The sequence below is a fragment of the Sus scrofa genome, chromosome 7, assembly GCF_054392235.1.
Source record: "Sus scrofa isolate SSC_HxYL_T2T_F1_AM1 chromosome 7, Sscrofa_HxYL_maternal_Yorkshire_Landrace_v2.0, whole genome shotgun sequence".
In the NCBI taxonomy this organism is placed as follows: domain Eukaryota; kingdom Metazoa; phylum Chordata; class Mammalia; order Artiodactyla; family Suidae; genus Sus; species Sus scrofa.
In genome coordinates this window covers 4,796,426-4,817,121 of record NC_139389.1, presented here as the reverse complement: position 1 = coordinate 4,817,121, position 20,696 = coordinate 4,796,426, and the positions used below count along the sequence as shown (strand labels likewise).

The following is a 20,696-nucleotide window of genomic DNA, read 5'->3' as shown; positions in this document are numbered from 1 at the left end:
GCACACAGAGGTTCCCAGTCTAGGGGTCTAATTGGAGCTACAACTGCCAGCCTACACCACAGCCACAGCAACACAGGATCCAAGCCACATCTGTAACCTACACCACAGCTCATGGCAATGCCGGATCCTTAACCCACTGAGGGAGGCCAGGGATCAAACCAGCAACATATGGTTCCTAGTCGGATTCATTTCCGCTGCGCTATGACGGGAACTCCCTTATTTTAATCCTTTAAGGGGAATGTAAAGACGTGAATTCGACTGGTCCTAGGTCTCCTGTGCAGCCAACAGCCTCTGGTCCATTCTTGCAGCTTATGGTACGCTGATGGTTAGAACTTAGGAGCACAGCTGCCTCCAGAGAAGCAAAAATTATTGCAAGGACAACGAACAGAATCCCCATCAAAATCAAAATGGGTCAAGCTAAGCAAAAGTTGCCTCATGAGATGATAAACGTGAAAAGCAAATCTGCCCAGTTTAACAACTGGCACCTTAAACCCATTTATTGCAGTTTCTCTTGGCTGCACCTGAGGCATATGGACGTTCCCAGGTCAGGAGCTGAATCGGAGCTACAGCTGCCAGCCACGGCAACGCCAGATCCAAGCCGCATCTGTGACCTACACCACAACTTATGCCAACCCTGGATCCTTAACCCACTGAGCAAGGCCAGGGGTCAAACCCATATCCTCATGGATCCTAGTCGGGTTTGTAAACAGCTGAGCCTCAAAGAGAACTCCTGTATTTTTAAAGAACAGTTTTAAGAGATGCAATTCTAACCCGGTCCCTTGGCCTCTGAAGGGCTTTTTTTCTTTTTAGGGCCACAGGTGCAACACATCCAAGTTCCCAAGCTAAGTAAGGGTCGAATCAGAGCTGTAGCTGACAGCCTACGCTACAGCCCCAGCAACACCACGTCTGCGACCTCCACAGCTCAAGGCAATGCCGGATTCTTGACCCACTGAGCGAGGCCAGAGATCAAACCTGCATCTACACGGGCACTAGTCAGATTTGTTTCTGCTGAGCCAGGACGGGAACTCCCCGATGGGCCTTTTCCAAGCCATTGATCTGCTTCCGTTTTTTTGTTTGTCAGTTGCCGTATTAACTTTATATAAAGCCAGAAATCAGATAATGAGAAAAACATGAGACTTGACCATGAAATTGGAGAGGTTTTTGGTCATCATGATAAAACTAAAGCACTTTGTTTAGCACTCTCCAGGTCTCCTGGAAGTTTCATTCTTCCTTCCTTTTCTTTTGCCACCTGGGCCAGGGACTGAACCCATGCTACAGCAGCAACGGAGGCCACTGCAGTGACAACGGTGGACCCTTAACCCATTCCGCCGCAAGAGAAGTCCAGAATTTCTTTCTTTTTTCTTTTTTCTTTTTTTTTTCTCTTTTAGGGCCACACCTGAAGCATATGGAGGTTCCCAGGCTAGAGGTCGAATCAGAGCTGCAGCTGCAGGCCTACACCACAGCCACAGCCACGCCGGATCCGAACTGCGTCTAGGACTTACACCACGGCTCACGGCACCTCTGGATGCTCAGCCCACTGAGTGGGGCCGGGGATTGAGCCACCGCCCCCCTGGATATCAGGCAGGTTCGTTACCACTGAGTCACAGAGGAGCTCCTTTTTTAAAAAACAAACCAAAAACCAAAGCAATCAGTGGTTATTTATTTACTTATTTCTTTCCCCTGTGGCATGTGAAAGCCCCTGGGCCTGGGATGTAACCTGAGCCTCGGCTGCGAGCTGGGCCACAGCAACGCCACATCCTTAGTCCGCTGCGCCAGTTATTTGCCCTCGAATGTGCTTTCTTGGTTCTTCATCCCTTCCTCCACCTCAGGCCTCCCGAGGTCCTTTCCCTTCTGAGGGTACATCTTCACAACTCCCTTCCGTTAAGTCACCTGCACTACATCTGAAGAAACAGAATCGTCAAGAAGAACCGTGAAGACCACCGCACCCAATGCCCTCGAGCCACGGACGGGGGCCTTTCCCACAAGGGAAGCGGCTTCTCCACTACCGCGGCCCCCGAGGCAGCTCCCTCCGTCACCACCAGTACTGGGGCCATTGAGTCAGGCCAGGCTGGGCAAGACCAAGGACCCGCTGACAGCTCCGCCTGCCCCTGGGGCTGGGGGACCGCTTCAGGCCGTCGATGGTGCTTTATTGTGGGAGTTCGTCAGCCTCTCAAGGGAGCAGAGGGCCGAGCACAGGGCGCTCACCCCCTCCACAAAACCCCAAAGAGACATGGAAGCTTCGACAGTTCTCACAGGATTCCCACACATCCCCCTCCCCAGACCAATTCACCCTAAGACTTTCAGTCCCTCTTTGGGAAGAGCCGGCAACATGTGTGACTGTGAGCCTCCTTTATCTGGGTGATTCGGGATGCAGTTACTCCGTCAGTCCGCCCATCACCGCCCGAGCACTTCGGGTAACGGGTAACAGTCAAAGGGTCTCACATGGCCAAAGGTGAAGCAACAATCCAGTTTAAACTGCTGGCGAGCCGTGCTGATACCAGGGGTCCTCAGACAGAAGATGGAGGGGCAGTGCTCCAGCTTCCAGGGCCAGCGCAGGCTGGTCACTTTGCAGGGCTTGCTGCCACCGGTCACCGAGGGAGGGCTGGAGGGCACCCATCAATGCCATTGGCTCCCGGTCTTCATTTTTATCATCGTGGGAGGGGGTGCGTGTGCGCATGTGTGTGCATGTGTGTGCACGTGCATCAGCACGACGTCACAGCCTCTCGTCTTTAAGAAACACAGCATATTCTCCACTTCAATATTTATGGAGCATCTGCGATATTGTAGACAGAATTTAGGTCCTGGGCTATAACACTGAACAAAGATAAAGATCCCTGCCCCTGTGGAGCTTACATTCTAGCCGGAGGCGGGGAGGTGAGGAAGGCGCACAGCGTCGAGGAGAAAATGCAGCCTCGCGTCCAGGCAGACCTCGGACACACCGAGGCGCAGTTCCAGACGACCATGATACAGGGAGGGCCGCAAGAGAGCAGGTCACAGGGACTTTCTGCCTTCCCAGGGCACAGAAAAGTTCGGTTTACACTACACTGCAGTCTATTCGGTGTGCAGGCACATCATATCGACAAAAATGTACACGCCTTAATTTTTAAAAAATCCCTTACTGCTAAAAACGCTACCCATCATCTGAGCCATACGGGAAGTGTCATCTTTTTGCTGGTAGAGGGTTTGAAATATTGCAAGAGTGACGGAAATGTGACAGAGTCTCAAAGTGAGCAGGTGCTGCTAGAAAAGCGCTGTAGACTTGCTCAGCACAGGATGGCTACAAACCTTCAATTAAAAAAAAAATGCACTATCTGTGAAATGCAATAAAACAAAGTGTGCCTGGGAGTTAGTCAGCTCGAAGAGCTTCAGAAGGATGTGGAGAGTAGAGGTATCAAGGTGTGTCGGGGCCGTAGGTAAGGGAGCAGACTGCAAATCCAGACAGAGTAGTTAGAACAGGTCACAGAGAAGGTGACATATTTTAAAACAAGGGTCAGGTGGGGTGGAACCAAAGCTTCGGACAGCAATACTTGGTCTCTAACTGCTTCCATGAATAGAATCTGAGTTTCAGAACCCAAAGGCCTTTCAAAGGACCCCGAGCTAGGTTAGTTCCAGAAGCCACTGCCGTTCTGCCCAGACCAACCTCAATGGCCCACAAGATTAAATCTTGATGGCCCAGAAAAACAAAGTTACTCAAGAGTAACAAGTAAAATACAAATACAGATACGTGTATAATATAGGATTCCTACATGACGAGCCCTGTTTTAGGTACTTAATATACTTTGACACATTGAAAAAACAAACAAAAAACCCATGCCCTCTTTCTCAGAGAGACTGTTCTAGAGAGCGAGCAGTGTAGTGAATCCCTAGTAGCCATCACTCAGCTTCCTCGACTTTAGCCTCCTGCTGCTCTTGCCTCCACCCACCACTCTCCTGCAGGGGTCGGTTTAGGGACGGAGCAGTCTGGAGCCTTGCAGGCATCCCATCCGTCTCCCCCATGAAGACATGAGCCCACGCTCGCGCCGAGACAACAATGCTGAAGAATGAAACAGTACCACCGTGACACCTAGGAAACAATCTCAGCACCTCCAGTTTACATTTTCCCTATGTGTCTACAGAGAAACCCCCCAAAGCCGTCTTTTTATCATTGGTTTGATCTGACCAGGGTCCAAGTGAAATCCATGGTCCTAGGATACCCGTGTCTTAGACCTCCTGTCCTTTTTATAACAGCCCCCCCATTCTGAATTCAATTGAATACACCCTCCCGGTATCATTTATCCTGTTCCCACGAGCTGCGTATCTCCTGTAAACGACTGATTACATCTGGAGGCTACGTGTGTTGAAGTTCAGTGTTTTTTGGGGGAAGCAAGACAGCAGTGGTTCTGTGAACCTCTTTTCCCATCCCCCCAGGAACATGAGCGCCAAGCTGTTCCGCCTTTCATGACTGGGTTCAGCTGCGTCGGCCTGATGCACCCCTTCCTGCGCTCCCATGGCTCTCCTCAGCGTCCTTCACAACAGCTCCACGCGGGAGGCACGACTCCATGTACTGATGGCATCTGCCCACTTAGGAGGGTCAGTCTGAGACCCAGAAGCATCCAGCTCCCCAGCTGGGCCTGTACCTGGGCCTGTACGCCTCCTCATCTTTCTCATTCCTGCAATGCTCCCCAGTGCACCGTGGAACCCAGTGGGGTCAGACACCAGCACAAAGCCTCGTGTCCCCAGCTTCTCCTGAGGGTCTCCTTTTCTTTACTCTGTTCAAACTCTGGCTCCCGGAGGGCACTGAGTGCCCCTCCTCATTGCAGGCACCCAGGCCACCCCTCCTCCAGCCCCGTGAAGATGCAAGCACGTCTCTGCTGACACTCTCAAACCAGGCCTCTCCTAATACCGATGGCCCTTCCAAGAGCCTGGCCACGGATGCTTCCGGAGGCTCCCCTCTGTAGCACTCACAGCCGTGGCCGCAGCGCCGATCTCACCGAGGGCAATGCTCCAGCCTTAAGAGCCCGTCCTCTGACCGCCGTTTCTCCGGCTGGTGCACTTCGGGCCCCGGGACCTACACCTTTCCACTGACAAATTCATGAGCCCATGAGAGCGATGCAGAAGGTGGGTAAACAGTACAAGTTCACCCCGAGATGAAGTCACTCAGCCTTCCAACTACGAAGGTGCATAGGCCAGGGCGGGGGAACCTCTCAGAGAGCTAGAGCTGTGCTCACACACAGACAACCCCTGACCCTTCCAGAGAAACGGGGGGGGGGGGGATCCTGTGCGCGTGCGGCTGCTCTAAGCGGTACGAGGCCCCCTCCTCCCGACCGCGGCCCGCCAGCACTGACTGCGGGATGCCAAGTGATACAGAAAGCGAAGGAAAGCTGAAAGCCCAAGTCAGGAACTCCACAACTCCAAGCCTTCCTGCTCCAAAGTCAAGTCCAGGGAGGGGCCCCCGCAACCGGGACTAGGATCTCTGGGGAACACGGAGGCAGGAAACCAGCTCCCGTGACTTGAGACCCAACATTGTACCTTCCCCTGGGACACTGAGCTCCAAGAAAACACAGACCCAAAGGGTACGGAAGCTAAAAACTCCAACTGAAAGGGCGGGGGCATAACGACCTGATCCACTTCAGGAGACAGAGCACCGGGAGCTCCCAGTTCATGAATCACCAGCGGCTGGAAAATCGTATCCATCTGCTGTGGTCACGGGACATCTTCCCGGGAAGCTCTACTCTGTCTGGGAGGCAGAATTCGCTCTAGCTGCTGAGCTACACGACCCTGTCACCACCAAAAAGCAAACCCCAGGCGCCAAAGTAAGTCCGGAACGCTCGTGGACTTTACCGACGTGCGTATCAACAGCGGAAAACTGGACAATCTGTCAGGCTCTCGAAAACGAAGAGGACTTTCAGAAATGTCACCACGCTGGGCCCTGAAATATAAGCTGTTAAGCTGTCCTTCGACTGACTGGCTACCGGCCTCCAGAAGGACTTTTTCACCCTTCAGTTTCTGAGCCAAAAGGTTAATGGAATCACAGCCGCCAAACAGGATAGGCCCACAGCCAAGAAACAGCAAGATGCCTGTGCCAAATCTGACAGAAACTCATCAAAAGGAGAGTTTCAGCACGAAGCCACAAAGTTCTCCGCCCTCTTGAATCCCTCTCCAAGGGACAGAAAAGGAAAATTCAACGTCAGCCCAGAACACAGATTCGCATTTGACCAGACCGAGGCGGACAGGTGCCACAGTCCCCGCGTCCTCGCTCCACGGCCAGGCTCAAACGCCGGCGCTTGGGGGCCAGTGAAAGTTTTGTTCCTAAACTGCTTCATCAAAGGAAGAATAAGATCTGGAACAGCACAGGAAACAGCTGTGATTTCGTGCTTCAAAGGACCCACCCAGTCAACTTGTAGAACCACCCGCACTTTCGAAGGAATGAGAAAATCAACAAATTAGAGCAGAAAATCAGGTATGTGCACAACTGACAAAATGATGTCCCAGCCTTTGGACCAAGAGACCGCAGCTCATCTCGCCAACCGGAACGTAACTGCACAACCAGCCACCCGGGGGGCACTGGCACCTGTCGGGTCTTCCAATTCTACTGCGATCAAAGCCGGCAAGGAGTCCGGTGGGTCTGCCTGGGGCGGCCTCCTGCCAGACCCCTGGTGAGAAAGCGACCAGGGAGATGGTTGCAGACCAGTTTGGCAAGGATGCTACCAGCCACAGTCCAGAAACCGAACAGGGAGACAGCCACATCCACGAGCTGTCAGAAAGAGACTCCTCAAAGGGGAAACCCCCCTCCAGGCGCGAATCTTGGCACCTCGCAAGCCCCCTCCTCCCGGCTCCTGGGACGCTGGTTCCAAATCAAGACTGCATTCTCCTCCCCAAAGATGGTGCCAAGAAGTCTGACCCCCTGGAGCAAACCCACCCTGTCGCTGGGGAAGAGACAACAAACAGAGAGCCACAGGGTCCCACAGGGGTGTCGCTGCAGGGCGCGGGATGGCTCCATCTGTTTGTTTTCTCCTTGGTTGTGCTAATAGTGGAATATTTCAGAGGGGTTACAATCACATGTCACTGAAATGCTATCTCATGTTTTGAAGTTTTTTAAAGACAGGAAAGGAGGATATTATGAACATAATAAAATCCGACTTAAAATTTTAAAAGCTCCGTTGACTGTCCCCGCCAATTCTCCAACACGCAGGTGCAAGCTAAACGTTAAGGGAAATGAAGTTTATCTATAGAAACTGCTTTTGATTCAAGGGCTAAATGCGGCATTTCTAACCGCACGTGCAGTTCGCTCGACCTGCTCTGTCTAGAGTCCACTCTCTCCATGTCCTCTGCTACCATCCTAGACCAAGCCGTCACTGTCTCTCACGTGCATCACCATAAAATACCCACCCAGCCCGGCCCCTTGCTTCCTCGTAGTTCTCCGGAGAAGCCAGAGCGTCTGCAATCCTTTCAAAACAGAAGTCAGATCACATCATGCCTCTGCTCAGCACCTCCCAGGCGAACCACACAGCCCCGTCTCATCTGCCACTTTCCCCCTTGGTTATGATGCTCCAGCTCTTAGGCTTCATTTCAGGCACACTCCTGCCCCAGGGCCTTTGCACCTGCTGTCTGCTTTGCCTGCAATGCTCTTCTCTCAGGATGTGCACGTGACTCACATCCCTCAAGGAGGTGCCCAGGTACCAGCTCTCAGTGTGGCCGGTTTAAAACTGCACGCTCCTACCCCCTCAGGCATTCATTCTCTTTGCATCATTTCTCCCCCTGGAATTTATCACCCGCTGATACAGGTTTTTTTACTTGTTTTCTTGCATGTCTTGTCTTCCCATTAAAGTGTAAGCTACCCGAAGGTAGTAACTTTTGCCTGCTTGGTTTACCGCTGGGTCCCCCACGCCTGAAATACGCAAATATTTGATGCATGTACGAGCAGGCCACACAGCTGAATGTGAAACAGCCTATGAATGGGAGGTCCCAGCTCAAAAAAGAATATTAAATACGACAAGTACATTACAAATGATCATCAATACACAGGACAGGGTGGGGGGAGGGATACACTAGAGTTTGGGGTTAACATGTGCACACTGCTAAGTATGAAACAGGTAACAAGCCTCCTGAAGAGCGCAGGGAGCTGCACTCGGTATTTTGTAGTAACTGTTAAGGGAAAAGAATATATACACACACATATATAAAACCGAATCACTTGGCTGCATAGCAGAAACGAACACAGCACAGTAAATCAATTATACTTCAATACACAAACACAGAGAGGGAGTTCCCATGATGGCTCAGCAGTAACAAGCCTGACTGGTATCCATGAGGATGCAGGTTCAATTCCTGGCCTTGCTCAGCGGGTCGGCGATCTGGCACTGCCATGAACAGTGGCGTAGGTTGCAGATGTGGCTCGAATCCCGAGTTGCTGTGGCTGTGGTGTAGGCTGGCAGCTGTAACTCCAATTCTACCCCTAGCCTGGGAACTTCCATATGCTGCAGGTGCAGCCCTAAAAAGCAAAAAGAGAAGAATAAAGTTGCAATGAATGACCATATCACCAGCCAACTGACTTCTCCATAAAAGTGAAATTCCCTTTTATAGAAACCTTATCATCAAATGGCCTTATAATCACATGACTGCAGACAGGTCTCTGGCATATGTACAAACAAATGTCCATTACACTGACATTTAAATGCTCAATACATTTAAACAGTTATGATGCTTCAAAAACCACACTGCAAGAGAAAAATATATAAAAACAAAATTGCATCAAGTTCTTCATTAAAATAGTAGCTTAAAAGAATCCTCTGTCCATACCACGCAGAGCCAGGGACTGGATCTAGACAGTAGAACTCAGAGCTTTTTACATAATTACACAGAAATACGAATCCGTCTTCACAGGCACTGCCGTGGTAACCATTCGGTTAAGCCCATCTTCCAGACACGGCTTAGGGCGCTGGCGAGAGAAGTCACGGATGGAAAAGTACTTACTACAGTTCCAGTTCTATTTGCCCTTTTTCGTCTTGGCTGTCTTCTCCTTTCTTTTTTTCACATGTTTAGGAATTTTGTTTTTTCTTTTCTCTCGCTGGGCTTCCTTGACCATCTTTTTTCTTTCCTGTAAAACCACAACCAAAATTTAAAAACCTGCAAAATTTCATTCATTCAGGACTCATATTATTATAACTAAATTTAAAAATACATGTAAAAGGATAAAAAGTGAACATAACATAAAAAAACTTGAAAGCGACTATGGTTTAGTGGTGGAACTTGGGGCGAAAACTGTCTTTAAAATTTCTTAATAGTCATTTGAAGACGGCCTAACAGACACTCACATGGATGTTATTAAATATTTGCAACTGCTTTTCCTGACAGGTTTCACATTCTAACAGAAGAAAAGCTTGGACAGAGATACAGAATATTTATTTCCAGGACACAAAGAGAGAAAAATGTACTAGGAGTTGGTTGAGTCTGTCTCTCAGATCTCTTAGAACCCAAACTCTAGGTTTGAAGGATTTGGCCAAGAACAGAGAGCAACAGTTACATAGCATCATGGGTCATTTAGTCAGTAGTGTTTCTCACGTCCAAGGACAGGAGTGGAAGAAACAGCCTTAGATTCTGGAAACAAGATGCTGGGCTGTAACCACCAGCCCCCGCCCCGAACTGCCTCTGCAGTACATCACCACGGGGCAGCACCAGCATCTCTTGTACTTTAAGTGCAGGATAACTGCTCTTAATCCACGTGCTGAACACGGTGTAGCCCTTGACTAGGCAGAAGCCCAAGGAGCTCCAAGCAAAAGCCCAAAGTCTAGACATGCTGCCACCAAAAGCCAAGTTCGCACTTGGAAACGCAAACTTCAAGTGCAGGGACTTACTGACCCACGTGTTCAGCTACTACAGTCTACAGATCCTGGAGCAAAGAGCCACGAGATGGGCGGTGCCCCACGCTGCCAAACGAGGGAACTGGAGGGAGTCCTTGGCTAACCTTTTTATCAACTTCAAGGTCAGTGGTAGGCTTCCTGGAGTTGGCCTGGCCTCCCCGCTCTTCCGAGTCCGTGTCAGAACATGCAGAGCTCCCGGTGTCTTCTGAGTCCGAACAACTCTTCTCCTTCACTTGATCTTCCAGGAGGGCAGGGACCTTGAAAATATCACAGGACCGTGTTATTCTAGGCCAGTCGGCTGTCTGCCGTAATTACACACGCTGACGTCAGAATGCAGATTTTAGCCTCACACATGGACTTTGAGAAACAACATCTGGCCTGACATTTCAAAACAGCGGAATCAAGGTCAGGGAGGGAGCCTCCAGTGGCCTTTCCAAGGCCGCTCAGGGACACACCCAAGTGAAGGAACGGAGGCTTTCGTGGGCGACCAAGATCAACCACAGGACTGCTCTCCTGTCCTCAGCACATCGGGAGGCTGGAGCGCGGGGATGTGGAAAACACGGAAGACACACAGAGAAGGAAGAAGTTATGCAGCTGGCTGCACAGCTGTCTTCCTACAAATTAAATTTCAGGTAACACCTGTTAATCCAAGAGGGAAACAATATTTAAACCAGCGAAGTATCCATTTTTTCCCTGAAGATTAGCAGTTTTTAAAGCAGCAGGAAGCATTTTAAAAAGCATCAAGTTTTCTTTGATAGGAAAACAGACCTTTAAAAGGCAACTGTACAAAAAGGATTTCTAGCCAGTTGAAGCAGAATCTTCCTGCTCTGGAATTCTAAGCACAACTGCCTCGTCACACCTGCTACATATAACCCGGAAACACCAGAGCCCAGAATTCTTCTAATCCACTTCTTCCCACACGAAAGACAGGCAATTTTCAAAATGTCAACTATAATCCCTCACAGTCAAACCTTCATTAAGAGCACTAAAGAGAGAGCCGTCCCTGCGGCACATGGAGGTTCCCAGGCTAGGGGTCCAATCAGAGCTGTAGCCGCCAGCCTACACCACAGCCACAGCAACACAGGATCCAAGCTGTGTCTGCGACCTACACCACGGCTCGTGGCAATTCCAGATCCTTAACCCACTGATCGAGGCCAGGGACTGAACCTGCAACCTCATGGTTACTAATCGGGTTCGTTAACCACTGAGCCACGCCAGGAATTCCTGGTGTCCTTTTGCGAATGTTTAAAAATGACAGTATGGAGGTACCCTGGAAAACTATACATAGAACTACCATATGACCCCGCAATCCCACTCTTGGGCATATATCCGGACAAAACTTTCTTTGAAAAAGACACATGCACCTGCATGTCCATTGAAGCACAACAGTCAAGACATGGAAACAACCCAGATGTCCATCAACAGATGACTGGATTAGGAAGATGTGGTATATATACACAACGGAATAAAAAGGAACAACATGGAGTTCCCGTCGTGGCGCAGTGGTTAACGAACCCGACTAGGAACCATGAGGTTGCGGGTTTGATCCCTGCCCTTGCTCAGTGGGTTAAGGATCCGGCGTTGCCTGAGCTGTGGTGTAGGTTGCAGACGCGGCTCGGATCCCGAGTTGCTGTGGCTCTGGCATAGGCCGGCGGCTACAGCTCCGATTAGACCCCTAGCCTGGGAAACTCCATATGCCGCGGGAGCGGCCCAAGAAATAGCAAAAAGACAAAAAAAAAAAAAAAGAAAAAAAAAAAGGAACAACATAATGCCATTTGCAGCAACAAGGTTAGAACTAGAGACTCTCATACAGAGTGAAGTGAGTCAGAAAGAAAAACACAGGAGTTCTCATCGTGGCGCAGTGGTTAACGAATCCGACTAGGAACCATGAGGTTGCGGGTTCGGTCCCTGCCCTTGCTCAGTGGGTTCACGATCCGGCGTTGCCGTGAGCTGTGGTGTAGGTTGCAGACGCGGCTCGGATCCCGCGTTGCTGTGGCTCTGGCGTAGGCCGGTGGCTACAGCTCCGATTCAACCCCTAGCCTGGGAACCTCCATATGCCGCAGGAGCGGCCCAAGAAATAGCAACAACAACAACAACAAAAGAAAAAAAAAAGACCAAAAAAAAAAAAAGAAAGAAGAACACAAATATCATATGATATCACTTATATCTGGAATCTAATACACAGCATAAACAAACCTGTCCATATAAAAGAAAATCGTGGACTTGGAGAATAGACTTGTGGTTGCCAAGGGGGACGGGGAGGGAGTGGGGTAGATTGGGAGCTTGGGGTTAATAGATGCAAACTATTGCTTTTGGGATGGATAAGCAATGAGACCCTGCTGTGCAACACTGGGAACTACATCTAGTCACTTATGATGGAGCATGATAATATAAGAAAAAAGATCTATGCATATATGTGTAACTGGGTCATCAGGCTGTACAGCAAAAAATTGACAGAACACTGTAAACCAGCATACTGGAAAAAAATAAAAATCATTAAAATACATAAATAAATAAATAAAATAAAAAATAATTAAAAGAGTTTCCTTGTGGTGCAGCAGGTTATGGATCTGGTGGTGTCACTGCAAAGGCTTTGGTTGCTGCGGTGGTGGAGGTTCGATCCTTGGCCCAGAATTTCTATATGCTACGGGTGTAGCCAAAAAATAAAAAATAAAAAAAGAACATGAAAAGAAGTAAGAATATGGAATTTCCGCTGCAGCTCATCAGTAACGAACCCGCCTAGTATCCATGAGGACTCAGGTTTAATTTCTGGCCCCGCTCAGTGGGTTAAGGATCCAGCCCTGCTGTGAGCTGTGGTGTAGGTCATAGATGCGGCTTGGATGCCATTGCTGTGTAGGCTGGCGGCTAGAGCTCTGATTCGACCCCTAGCCTGGGAACCTCCATATGCTGAGGGGGTGGCCCTATAAAGAAAGAAAAAAAAATTAAGGAAAAAGGGCCCTTAGGAAACATCTATGGCGTCTGACAGTTATCTACACCAGCGACACTACACCATGGAGAACTGAGGCCTCACAACGCTTTAAACTTCACACCCTTTGGAAAGTTTTCACGTGCGTGAACAGCAACTCACACTCCTCCTACCTTCTGGACTCCGGACAGATCCTTCTTCAGCCCCGTGACCGTCTGGTACAGGATCTTGAAAGCGACAAGAGAAAACAAGAATCACCACAAAGCTGGACCCTGAAACACGCTGCACCATCCAGAAAGTCGGCTGGGGCCACTGACAGCTTGTGTGACTACGAAAAGGTGCCTGAAGCCTGCGTCACTGAGCCCGGGCCACTGTCACCCCCAGGCACAGCGGGGCCTCAGCAGACCCGGCTTGGGGCCAAACCTGACCTGCGGCCTGATGGGCGCTACGGATAAACAGCTGCAATCAAGGTGCCGGTTGGAAAAGCTGAGTCTCAACTAAACCAGATGTTTTCTCCCCGCCAATAACTCCGTTCGCCTCTCCTCAGGAGGGGGGCCCGCATCAGGAGACGTTGGATCCAATTATTCTTAAAGTATTTGTAATTTCAGCAAAACTTGGGGGAATTTTACTCTCTTGCTACATAAGGACCCAGGTAATAGCCTCAATTTTGCTTCTTGGCCTGAAAAGCCTTAAGTGCTCTCTGGTCCATTAGCAGAAAAACACACTTTTCCAGACCCTGAAATACACACGCGAATGGAGCTAAGGTAATAACCACGTACGGCCTGCCTTCGCTACAAATCCCCCTTTTCCTGCGCCGCCAGCCCGCTGGACTCATTCAGCGGGTCACCTCCTCTCAGCAATACCCAGAGACGGGCTTCCAGGCGACGTGCAGAGGGCGGGTCATGCAGAGGGGATGCGCCAGGGCACGAGGTGAGACGCCCACCCTGGAGCCCGCGGGTTTGGGGGGCGGCTTCCGTGGCACAGGCGTCTGCTGAGGGCACACGGAGCTACTCACGCTGTCCTGCTGGGCGTTCAAGGCCAAGTCCTCCTCCTTCAACGCCATCATCACGTCCACATCCCTCTCGTACTGTTTCACGTCATTCAAGGTTCGAGGGATGTAGGCTCGCTTAAACACCTGAGAGGCGCGGAGGGGGCGTAAAAGGGAGGCTTAGGCACACGACCTCACACGGCCCAGCGTCCTCGCCCCAGCGAGTCCCGGAGGGAATTTACCATCGCCCTCGAAGCCGACGCACACGCTGCCCCCGCGCTGCGTGACGGGCCCAAGTCGCCCGCTCCAGACCTAAGACAAAACGATTGGTCCCCGTCCCTCCCCTCTCCCCAGTGGCCTTTCTGAGCGAGGGAGGACGGAGTGGCTCTGAGCGAGCACTGCTGGGCTCTGCCAACCAGAGAACATGTTTATCTTCTCAGCCGCGCCTGCAGCACGCAGACGGTCCCGGGCCGGGAACTGAACTTGCGCCACAGCAGTGACGATGCCAGATCCTTAGCCACTCGGCCACCAGGGCACTCCAAAGCACGTGTTCTCACAAGGGAAGGCCATCTACCCTGTGCTGCCCCAAGAATAGGCTCAGAACCGCCGAGAAGTAAGGGGTACCTTATATTCGCCCTTCACAGCAATAGCCAAGAGAATTATTTTTGGCAGCCTACCACGGCTCACCTTCACTAAAAATATACTGACTCTCAAGATTTAAAAAAAAATCGGAGTTCCCGTTGTGGCACAGCAGAAAGGAATCCGAATCCAACTAAGAACCATGAGGATGCAGGTTCGATCCCTGGCCTTGCTCAGAGGGTTAAGGATCCAGTGTTGCCATGAGCTGTGATGTAGGCTGCAGACGTGGCTTGGCTCTGACATTGCTTGTAGCTGTGGTGTAGGCCAGCGGCTACAGCTCCGATTAGACCCCTAGCCTGGGAACCGCCATATGCTGCAGGTGCAGCCCTAAAAAGACAAAAGACAAAAAAATAAAAAATAAATAAATCTTCTTCACCAAACATAAATCTTTTAAATCTACACTGTTACTAACATCAACATTTAAATCATTTAGAAATTCACATTAGCAAATCAGAACAAGCTTCTCCCTCTTGAATCACACACCCCGACAGTGCCTATACAAAGGTTCTCTGGGTACCAGGACGATGGGCCCACGCGTGCAGGTCACTGAGTAGAAGGAGGTACCGGGACGTAAGCTAGACAACCTGGCGCAGGCATGTACCAGGTTCCGTCTCAAGGAAATAGTACCATCATTTAAAACACTGCTCATCTATTAGCATCAAGTTCATGCCCCAGGAATACAAAAAGAGACTGTAAGACACAGTGTTTCCAGAGGCCGTACCCAGATCATCAGTCTCACCTCTTCATCCACGTGCTCTTGGCTGGACTTTTCTTCCTTGGTCCTTTGAGATGCTATTTCCATGGCCTTGGAGAGAACAAAAATCACCTTCCTTTACATTCAACCCACAGAAGAGACCTCTGTTTCCCAATTTCAGTCTTTTGGGTACCACCCCTTCACATGCCGCATCTGCCAGTGGCCCACGTTAGCTCTCCAGAGTAGACTCCCCAAAGAGGCTACCATCAACCCCAAAGTAACGGAATAAGGCAGGCTCGTCCAGCCTCAGGGCAACCCTAGTCTCTTCAAAGTAACACGGCTTTTACTAAATTTTTTTATTTTGGCCACATCCATGGCATACAGAAGTTCCCAGGTCAGGGACTGAACCCGAGCCATGGCAGTGACAACTCCAGATGGTGAACCTGCTGAGCCACCAGGGAACTCCTGCTTTTACTAAATTTTAAATGAGGAGCAAAAAGATGAAAGGAAAACTGAAGGTGAAAGAACGAAAGACCCACTCAGCACTAGAGCATCCCCGGAGGGGTCAGAGGAGTGCAGCGCCCTCTAATCCTGCGTCTGAGGCGCTAAGCTGCTGCAGGACAGACCGCCCAAGAAGGCTCTTCTGGCCTGTAAAACCGAGCTTTGTTCTCTAACCTATTAGAACGCCTAGAGGAAAGGAAAGAACGGTGCTACTAAGGTTTTTTAAGTTCACACACTAAAACTGGTGCTAAAGAGTTTAGGAAGAGTTCTCCGTCCTGGCACAGCGAAAACGAATCTGACTAGCATCCCTGAGGACACAGGTTCGATCCCTGGCCTCGCTCAGTGGGTTGAGGATCTGGTGTTGCTGTGAGCTGTGGTGTAGGTCATAGACGTGGCTCGGATCTGGCATTGCTATGGCTGTGGTGTAGGTTGGCAGCTGCAGCTCTGACTGGATTCCTAGCCTGGGAGCCTCCACATGCTGCAGGTGCAGCCCTACAAGACAAAAAAAAAAAAAAAAAAAAAAAAAAAAAAGGCAAGAGTTTAGGAATAAAAGAGATGGGACGTTTATTTATTCAATTAACATTAGTGAGTACTCACTATGTGCCAGGACTAGCTAGTTACCAGCCATGTGAGAAAAACACTCCTGTCCCTTAAGAGTTCATAGTCTAGACAAGGGTGACAAAATTGCGAGGAACTTAACGTGAGACGGCTACAGTGTGGCCACTTCTATCACAGAGGTAGGTAATACAGAAGACGCACCTGCGGGAGTCCCCTGGTGGTCTAGCGGTTAAGAATTTGGTGTTGTCGGAGTTCCCCTGTGGCTCAGTGGTAACAAACCCAACTGGTAACCATGAGGATGTGGGTTTGATCCCTGACCTCGCTCAGTGGGTTAAAGATCTGGCATTGCCATGAGCTGTGGTGTAGGTTGCAAACGCAGCTCGGATGCTGTGGTGCAGGCTGTGGTGCAGGCTGGCAGCTGCAGCTCCGACTGACCCCTAGCCTGGGAGCTTCCATATGCTGTGGGTGTGGCCCCAAAAAGACACGCAAAAAAATTTGGTGTTGTCCTTGCTGTGGTGCAGGTTCGATCCCTGGACCAGGAATTTCCACACTCTGCAGTAGGCGTGGTCAAAAATAAAAACAAAAGAACACCACTATAGCAATGATTTCTGCCTGATTTCTCTTCCAGAAAGATTTCTGAACTCAGCTCTCAAGTTCACCGGGCAGAGCCAGACGAGCAAAGGTAGAAGCGGGACGGCATTCCGGGGGGGGGTGGGATAAAATCGGAACACCCTGCAGGGGCCATGAGTTCCACAGTCTACGATTCAGAAGCAACACAAGTAAAAACAGATAAACAGCACATTCAGATTAAAAATTTCTGTGCATCAAAGGGTGTCATCAACAGAGTAAAAAGGCAGCCCATGGAATAGGAGAATATATTTGCAAATCGTCTATCTGATAAGGGGTTAATAAGAGACTATAAAGAAAGTCTTTAATTCAACAACAAAAAAAACCCAACCTGATTTAAAAAATGGGCAAAAGACTTGAAGAGATATTTCTCCAAAGACGTACAAGAAGCACATGAAACAACACTCAACATCACTAATCATTAGGGAAAAGCACATAAAATTGCAAGACACCACCTCACACCCATCAGGACAGCTACTCGAAAAACAAAACAGGAGTTCCCTTGCGGCTCAGTGAATTAAGGACCCCGTGTTGTCACTGCAGCTCAGGTCGCTGCTGTGACATAGGTTTGATCCCTGACTTGGGAACTTCCACAGGCCACAAGTGTGGCCAAAAAGAAAAAATAAAATAAAATAAAAACAGCAAACAAGTGTTGGTGAGGATGTACAGATGCAGAGAATCTGGGATCCATGCAGCCTGTTGGTAAGAGTGCTAAATGGTGCAGCCGCTAAAGAGCATGGCAGTTCCTCAAAGGATTACAAGTAGATTTACCCCATGATCCCGCAATTCTACTCTGGAGCCTGTACTCAGAAGAACTGAGAGCAGGGTCGTGAAGAGGTACTTGTACACCCATGTTCAAGGTAGCATTATTCACAACGGCCAAAATGTGGAAGCCACCCACGTGTCCACCCACTGATGATGGGCACACCAAGGGTGGTACAAGGACACACTGGAACATTATGCAGCCCTCAAAAGGAAGGAAATCCTACCTCAGGCTACACCATGGAGGAACCTTGAGGACCCTGTGCTCAGTGAAATAAGTCGGCCAAAAAAAAAAGACAAATACTATCTGATCCCACTCATATGAAGTGCCCAGAGCAGGTGTCACACACACACAAAGTGAGGACCGGGCTGGGGAGCGTGGCGGGGGGGCCTTAACGGGGACAGTTTCTGTTTCACAAGAGGAAAAAAGTTTTGTGGATGGATGGTGGTGATATTTACACAGCAATGTACTTGAAGCCCCTGGACTGTACACGAAAAAACGGTTGCAAGGGTAAATTTTGTGCCGTTTAAGTGTATTTTACCAGTTTTAAAAATTCTCTGACTACTTAGAAGGGCCTCTGAGAAATAAGGGAAAGGAATTAATAACCAAAAGCTAACAGGTTTCTTACTAAACATTCGCACATTTGACCGTCTATGTATCTTGCCTGTTTCGAGTTCAGAAACTTGGCTTATCACTGACTTTTTACTATTGTTTGATCCCCGACCTGTAAGTCAGAAGGACACGGTCTCAGGAAGCTGTCACAATGAACAAGAGTTGTGTCGAGTCATGGGTCCCTTGGAGACGGCCACACAAAGGCAATCACTCCTTTCTCCCCTTTGCCACCCGCCTCACCTTTGAGAGATAAGCATCCACGTTCTCATGTGTAATTGATGGATCGGTGACAAATTCAAAGAGCTCCCGCACGGTCATCACAGCCACCCCGTGCTTCAGAAAGAAATCTACAAGAGGAGACGTTCATGAGAGCTTTGCGAGGGAAAAGGTTGTTATTCTAGACCCCTTATGCACAAAGAGATAAAAGCATACCATCTCCCAGCAGATGGTGTAAGTATCACTGCACCAAACAATTCAGTGCAAACTTTTTTTTTTTTTTTGCTTTTGGTTTTTAGGGCTGCACCTGCAGCATATGGAATTTCCCAGGCTAGGTGTCCAATAAGAGCTACAGCTGCCAGCCTACACCACAGCCACAGCCATACCAGATCTGAGCCACGTCGAGTCTGTGACCTACACCACAGCTCACAGCTCAATGCTGGATCCGTAACCCACTGAGCAAGACCAGGGATTGAACCAGAAACCTCATGGTTCCTAGTCGGAGTCGTTTCCGCTGGGCCACGATGGGAACGCCCCAAACGATTCTAAATCAGTGCTAAAGAGAGTTCAGAGCCCCGTGCCGAGGCAAGCTGGCCGAGAAGCCCGCTCTCCACTCACCGTTGACGTTGGCACAGTCCTTTCTCAAGAACTCCAAGGCGTGCGGGTGGTCGTGCTCCACAGACTGGGAAACGTCAATGACGTACACGCCTCCGCCCTGGTACCTGTGGGCCAGGCGCCCAGCGCCGTGAGAAACAGCAGCGGGCTGCATGCCACCAAGAGGGCCGGGCACCCGGGCCTGGGCACACCACTGCTTGCCCCCACGTGTCTAAAAAATTCTCCATTTTAAGAGCAATGGAAACTCATAAGTGAACGAATAAGATGAACAGGGTGGGCAAGGAGAAGAGGCACTCTGACTAATGAGAGGTGAAACCTCATATGAAAAAGAAGACACACACACACACACACACACACACACACGTAACTGAATCGCTCTGCTGTGCGGCACAAAGTCACACAACACCGGACACCCACTACATTTTCAATTTTAAAAAGAAAGAAGAAAAAAAGAAAGAAAATGTCCAAAGTTCTTTCACTCTGCTAATGATCAGGGTGCTGGATTCTGCGACGAAAGTCACCGAAGCCGGGGGACACATCCTGCCCTGTGACGGAGCGGGAGCCAATCTTAGAGCCGGAGAGCAGAGTGTGACTTCCTGGGCTGGGACTTTGTCTGCTTTCCCCAAGGACGGGACAGGCCTCGGGGCAGGTCGGGGGACACACACTCACAGCAGGTTGAACTCGCTGAGATCCGCGTGCACAAGCCTGGCGTCCTGGTACATCCTCCTCATGTACTCGATCACCTGCACGTACAGCTCGCGAGCCTTGGATTCTGATAACGGAACATTTTTCAACAGTGGTGCTGGCCTGGAGCAGACGCAAGGTGAACGACTAAGACAAACGGACCCAGAACAAGTTTTCTTATTTGATAAAACGCTACGCCTATTTCTCTTCTATAGCTCGTCACCGAACCACTTCTTTAACTATAAAAACACCATTCTAAAACGCTGTCGGAGTTCCCGTCGTGACTCGGTGGTTGACGAGTCTGACTGGGAACCATGAGGCTGCGGGTTCGATCCCTGGCCTTGCTCAGTGGGTTAAGGATCTGGCGTTGCCTTGAGCTGTGGTGTAGGTTGCAGACGCAGCTCAGGGTAGGCCAGCAGCTGAAGCTACGACTGGACCCCTAGCCTGGAAACCTCTATATGCCGCAGGTGCAGCCCTAAAGAAAAGACAGAAAGACAACACACAAATAAATAAAATAAAATAAAATAATAAAATGAAACGCCGTCAACAGGAGTTCCCGTTGTGGCTCAGTGGTAACGAACCCAACTAGCATCCGTGAGGGTGTGGGTCTGACCCCTGGCCTTGCTCGGTGGGGTTAAGGATCTGCTGTTGCCCTGAGCTGCGCTGTAGGAGCTGCTAGGCCTTCCAATACTCACGTGTCGCCTCTTCCAATGAAACCCATGACCAGCACATGGCTTCTTAGCAGGACAGGTTCCGGGCATGGGATCTGTGCTGTGCTTAGCCTGTGAGAGCAAAGACCAAATGAAAAGCTAAGACAAACATTCTAAAACACCTCGTCAAAAACAGCTGGCAGCAGCTACAGCAGCCAAGACTACTACCTCCATGAGGAGAGAGCACAGGGCCTCTCAACTCTATCCTTTTACTTCATAAACCCTAAGACACCGGTGATTTTAAGTGGCACCACCATGCAGCACCAAGAACAGCAAAACACTGCCAACTCAACCACAACACCCCACAGCTTCTAACACCCATTC

At 49.9% G+C, this 20,696-nt stretch overlaps 1 protein-coding gene across 3 annotated transcripts in view; it reads right to left on the bottom strand.

Annotated features, from left to right (window-relative positions):
• Positions 1-1,639: 1,639 nt before the first annotated feature.
• RIOK1 (RIO kinase 1) overlaps positions 1,640-20,696 on the bottom strand; it is a 31,287-nt gene continuing 12,230 nt past the window's right edge. For 2 of the 3 annotated variants that reach the window (XM_021098127.2, XM_084966433.1), the window contains 9 exons: positions 20,358-20,444; positions 19,648-19,785; positions 18,982-19,085; positions 18,388-18,494; positions 15,132-15,197; positions 13,781-13,900; positions 12,939-12,992; positions 9,944-10,096; positions 1,640-9,076 (listed from right to left, as the gene is read on the bottom strand). In XM_021098127.2, the coding sequence (XP_020953786.1) occupies positions 8,966-9,076; positions 9,944-10,096; positions 12,939-12,992; positions 13,781-13,900; positions 15,132-15,197; positions 18,388-18,494; positions 18,982-19,085; positions 19,648-19,785; positions 20,358-20,444 (940 nt within the window). In that variant the 3' untranslated portion in view covers positions 1,640-8,965. 3 annotated transcript variants of the gene reach the window in all.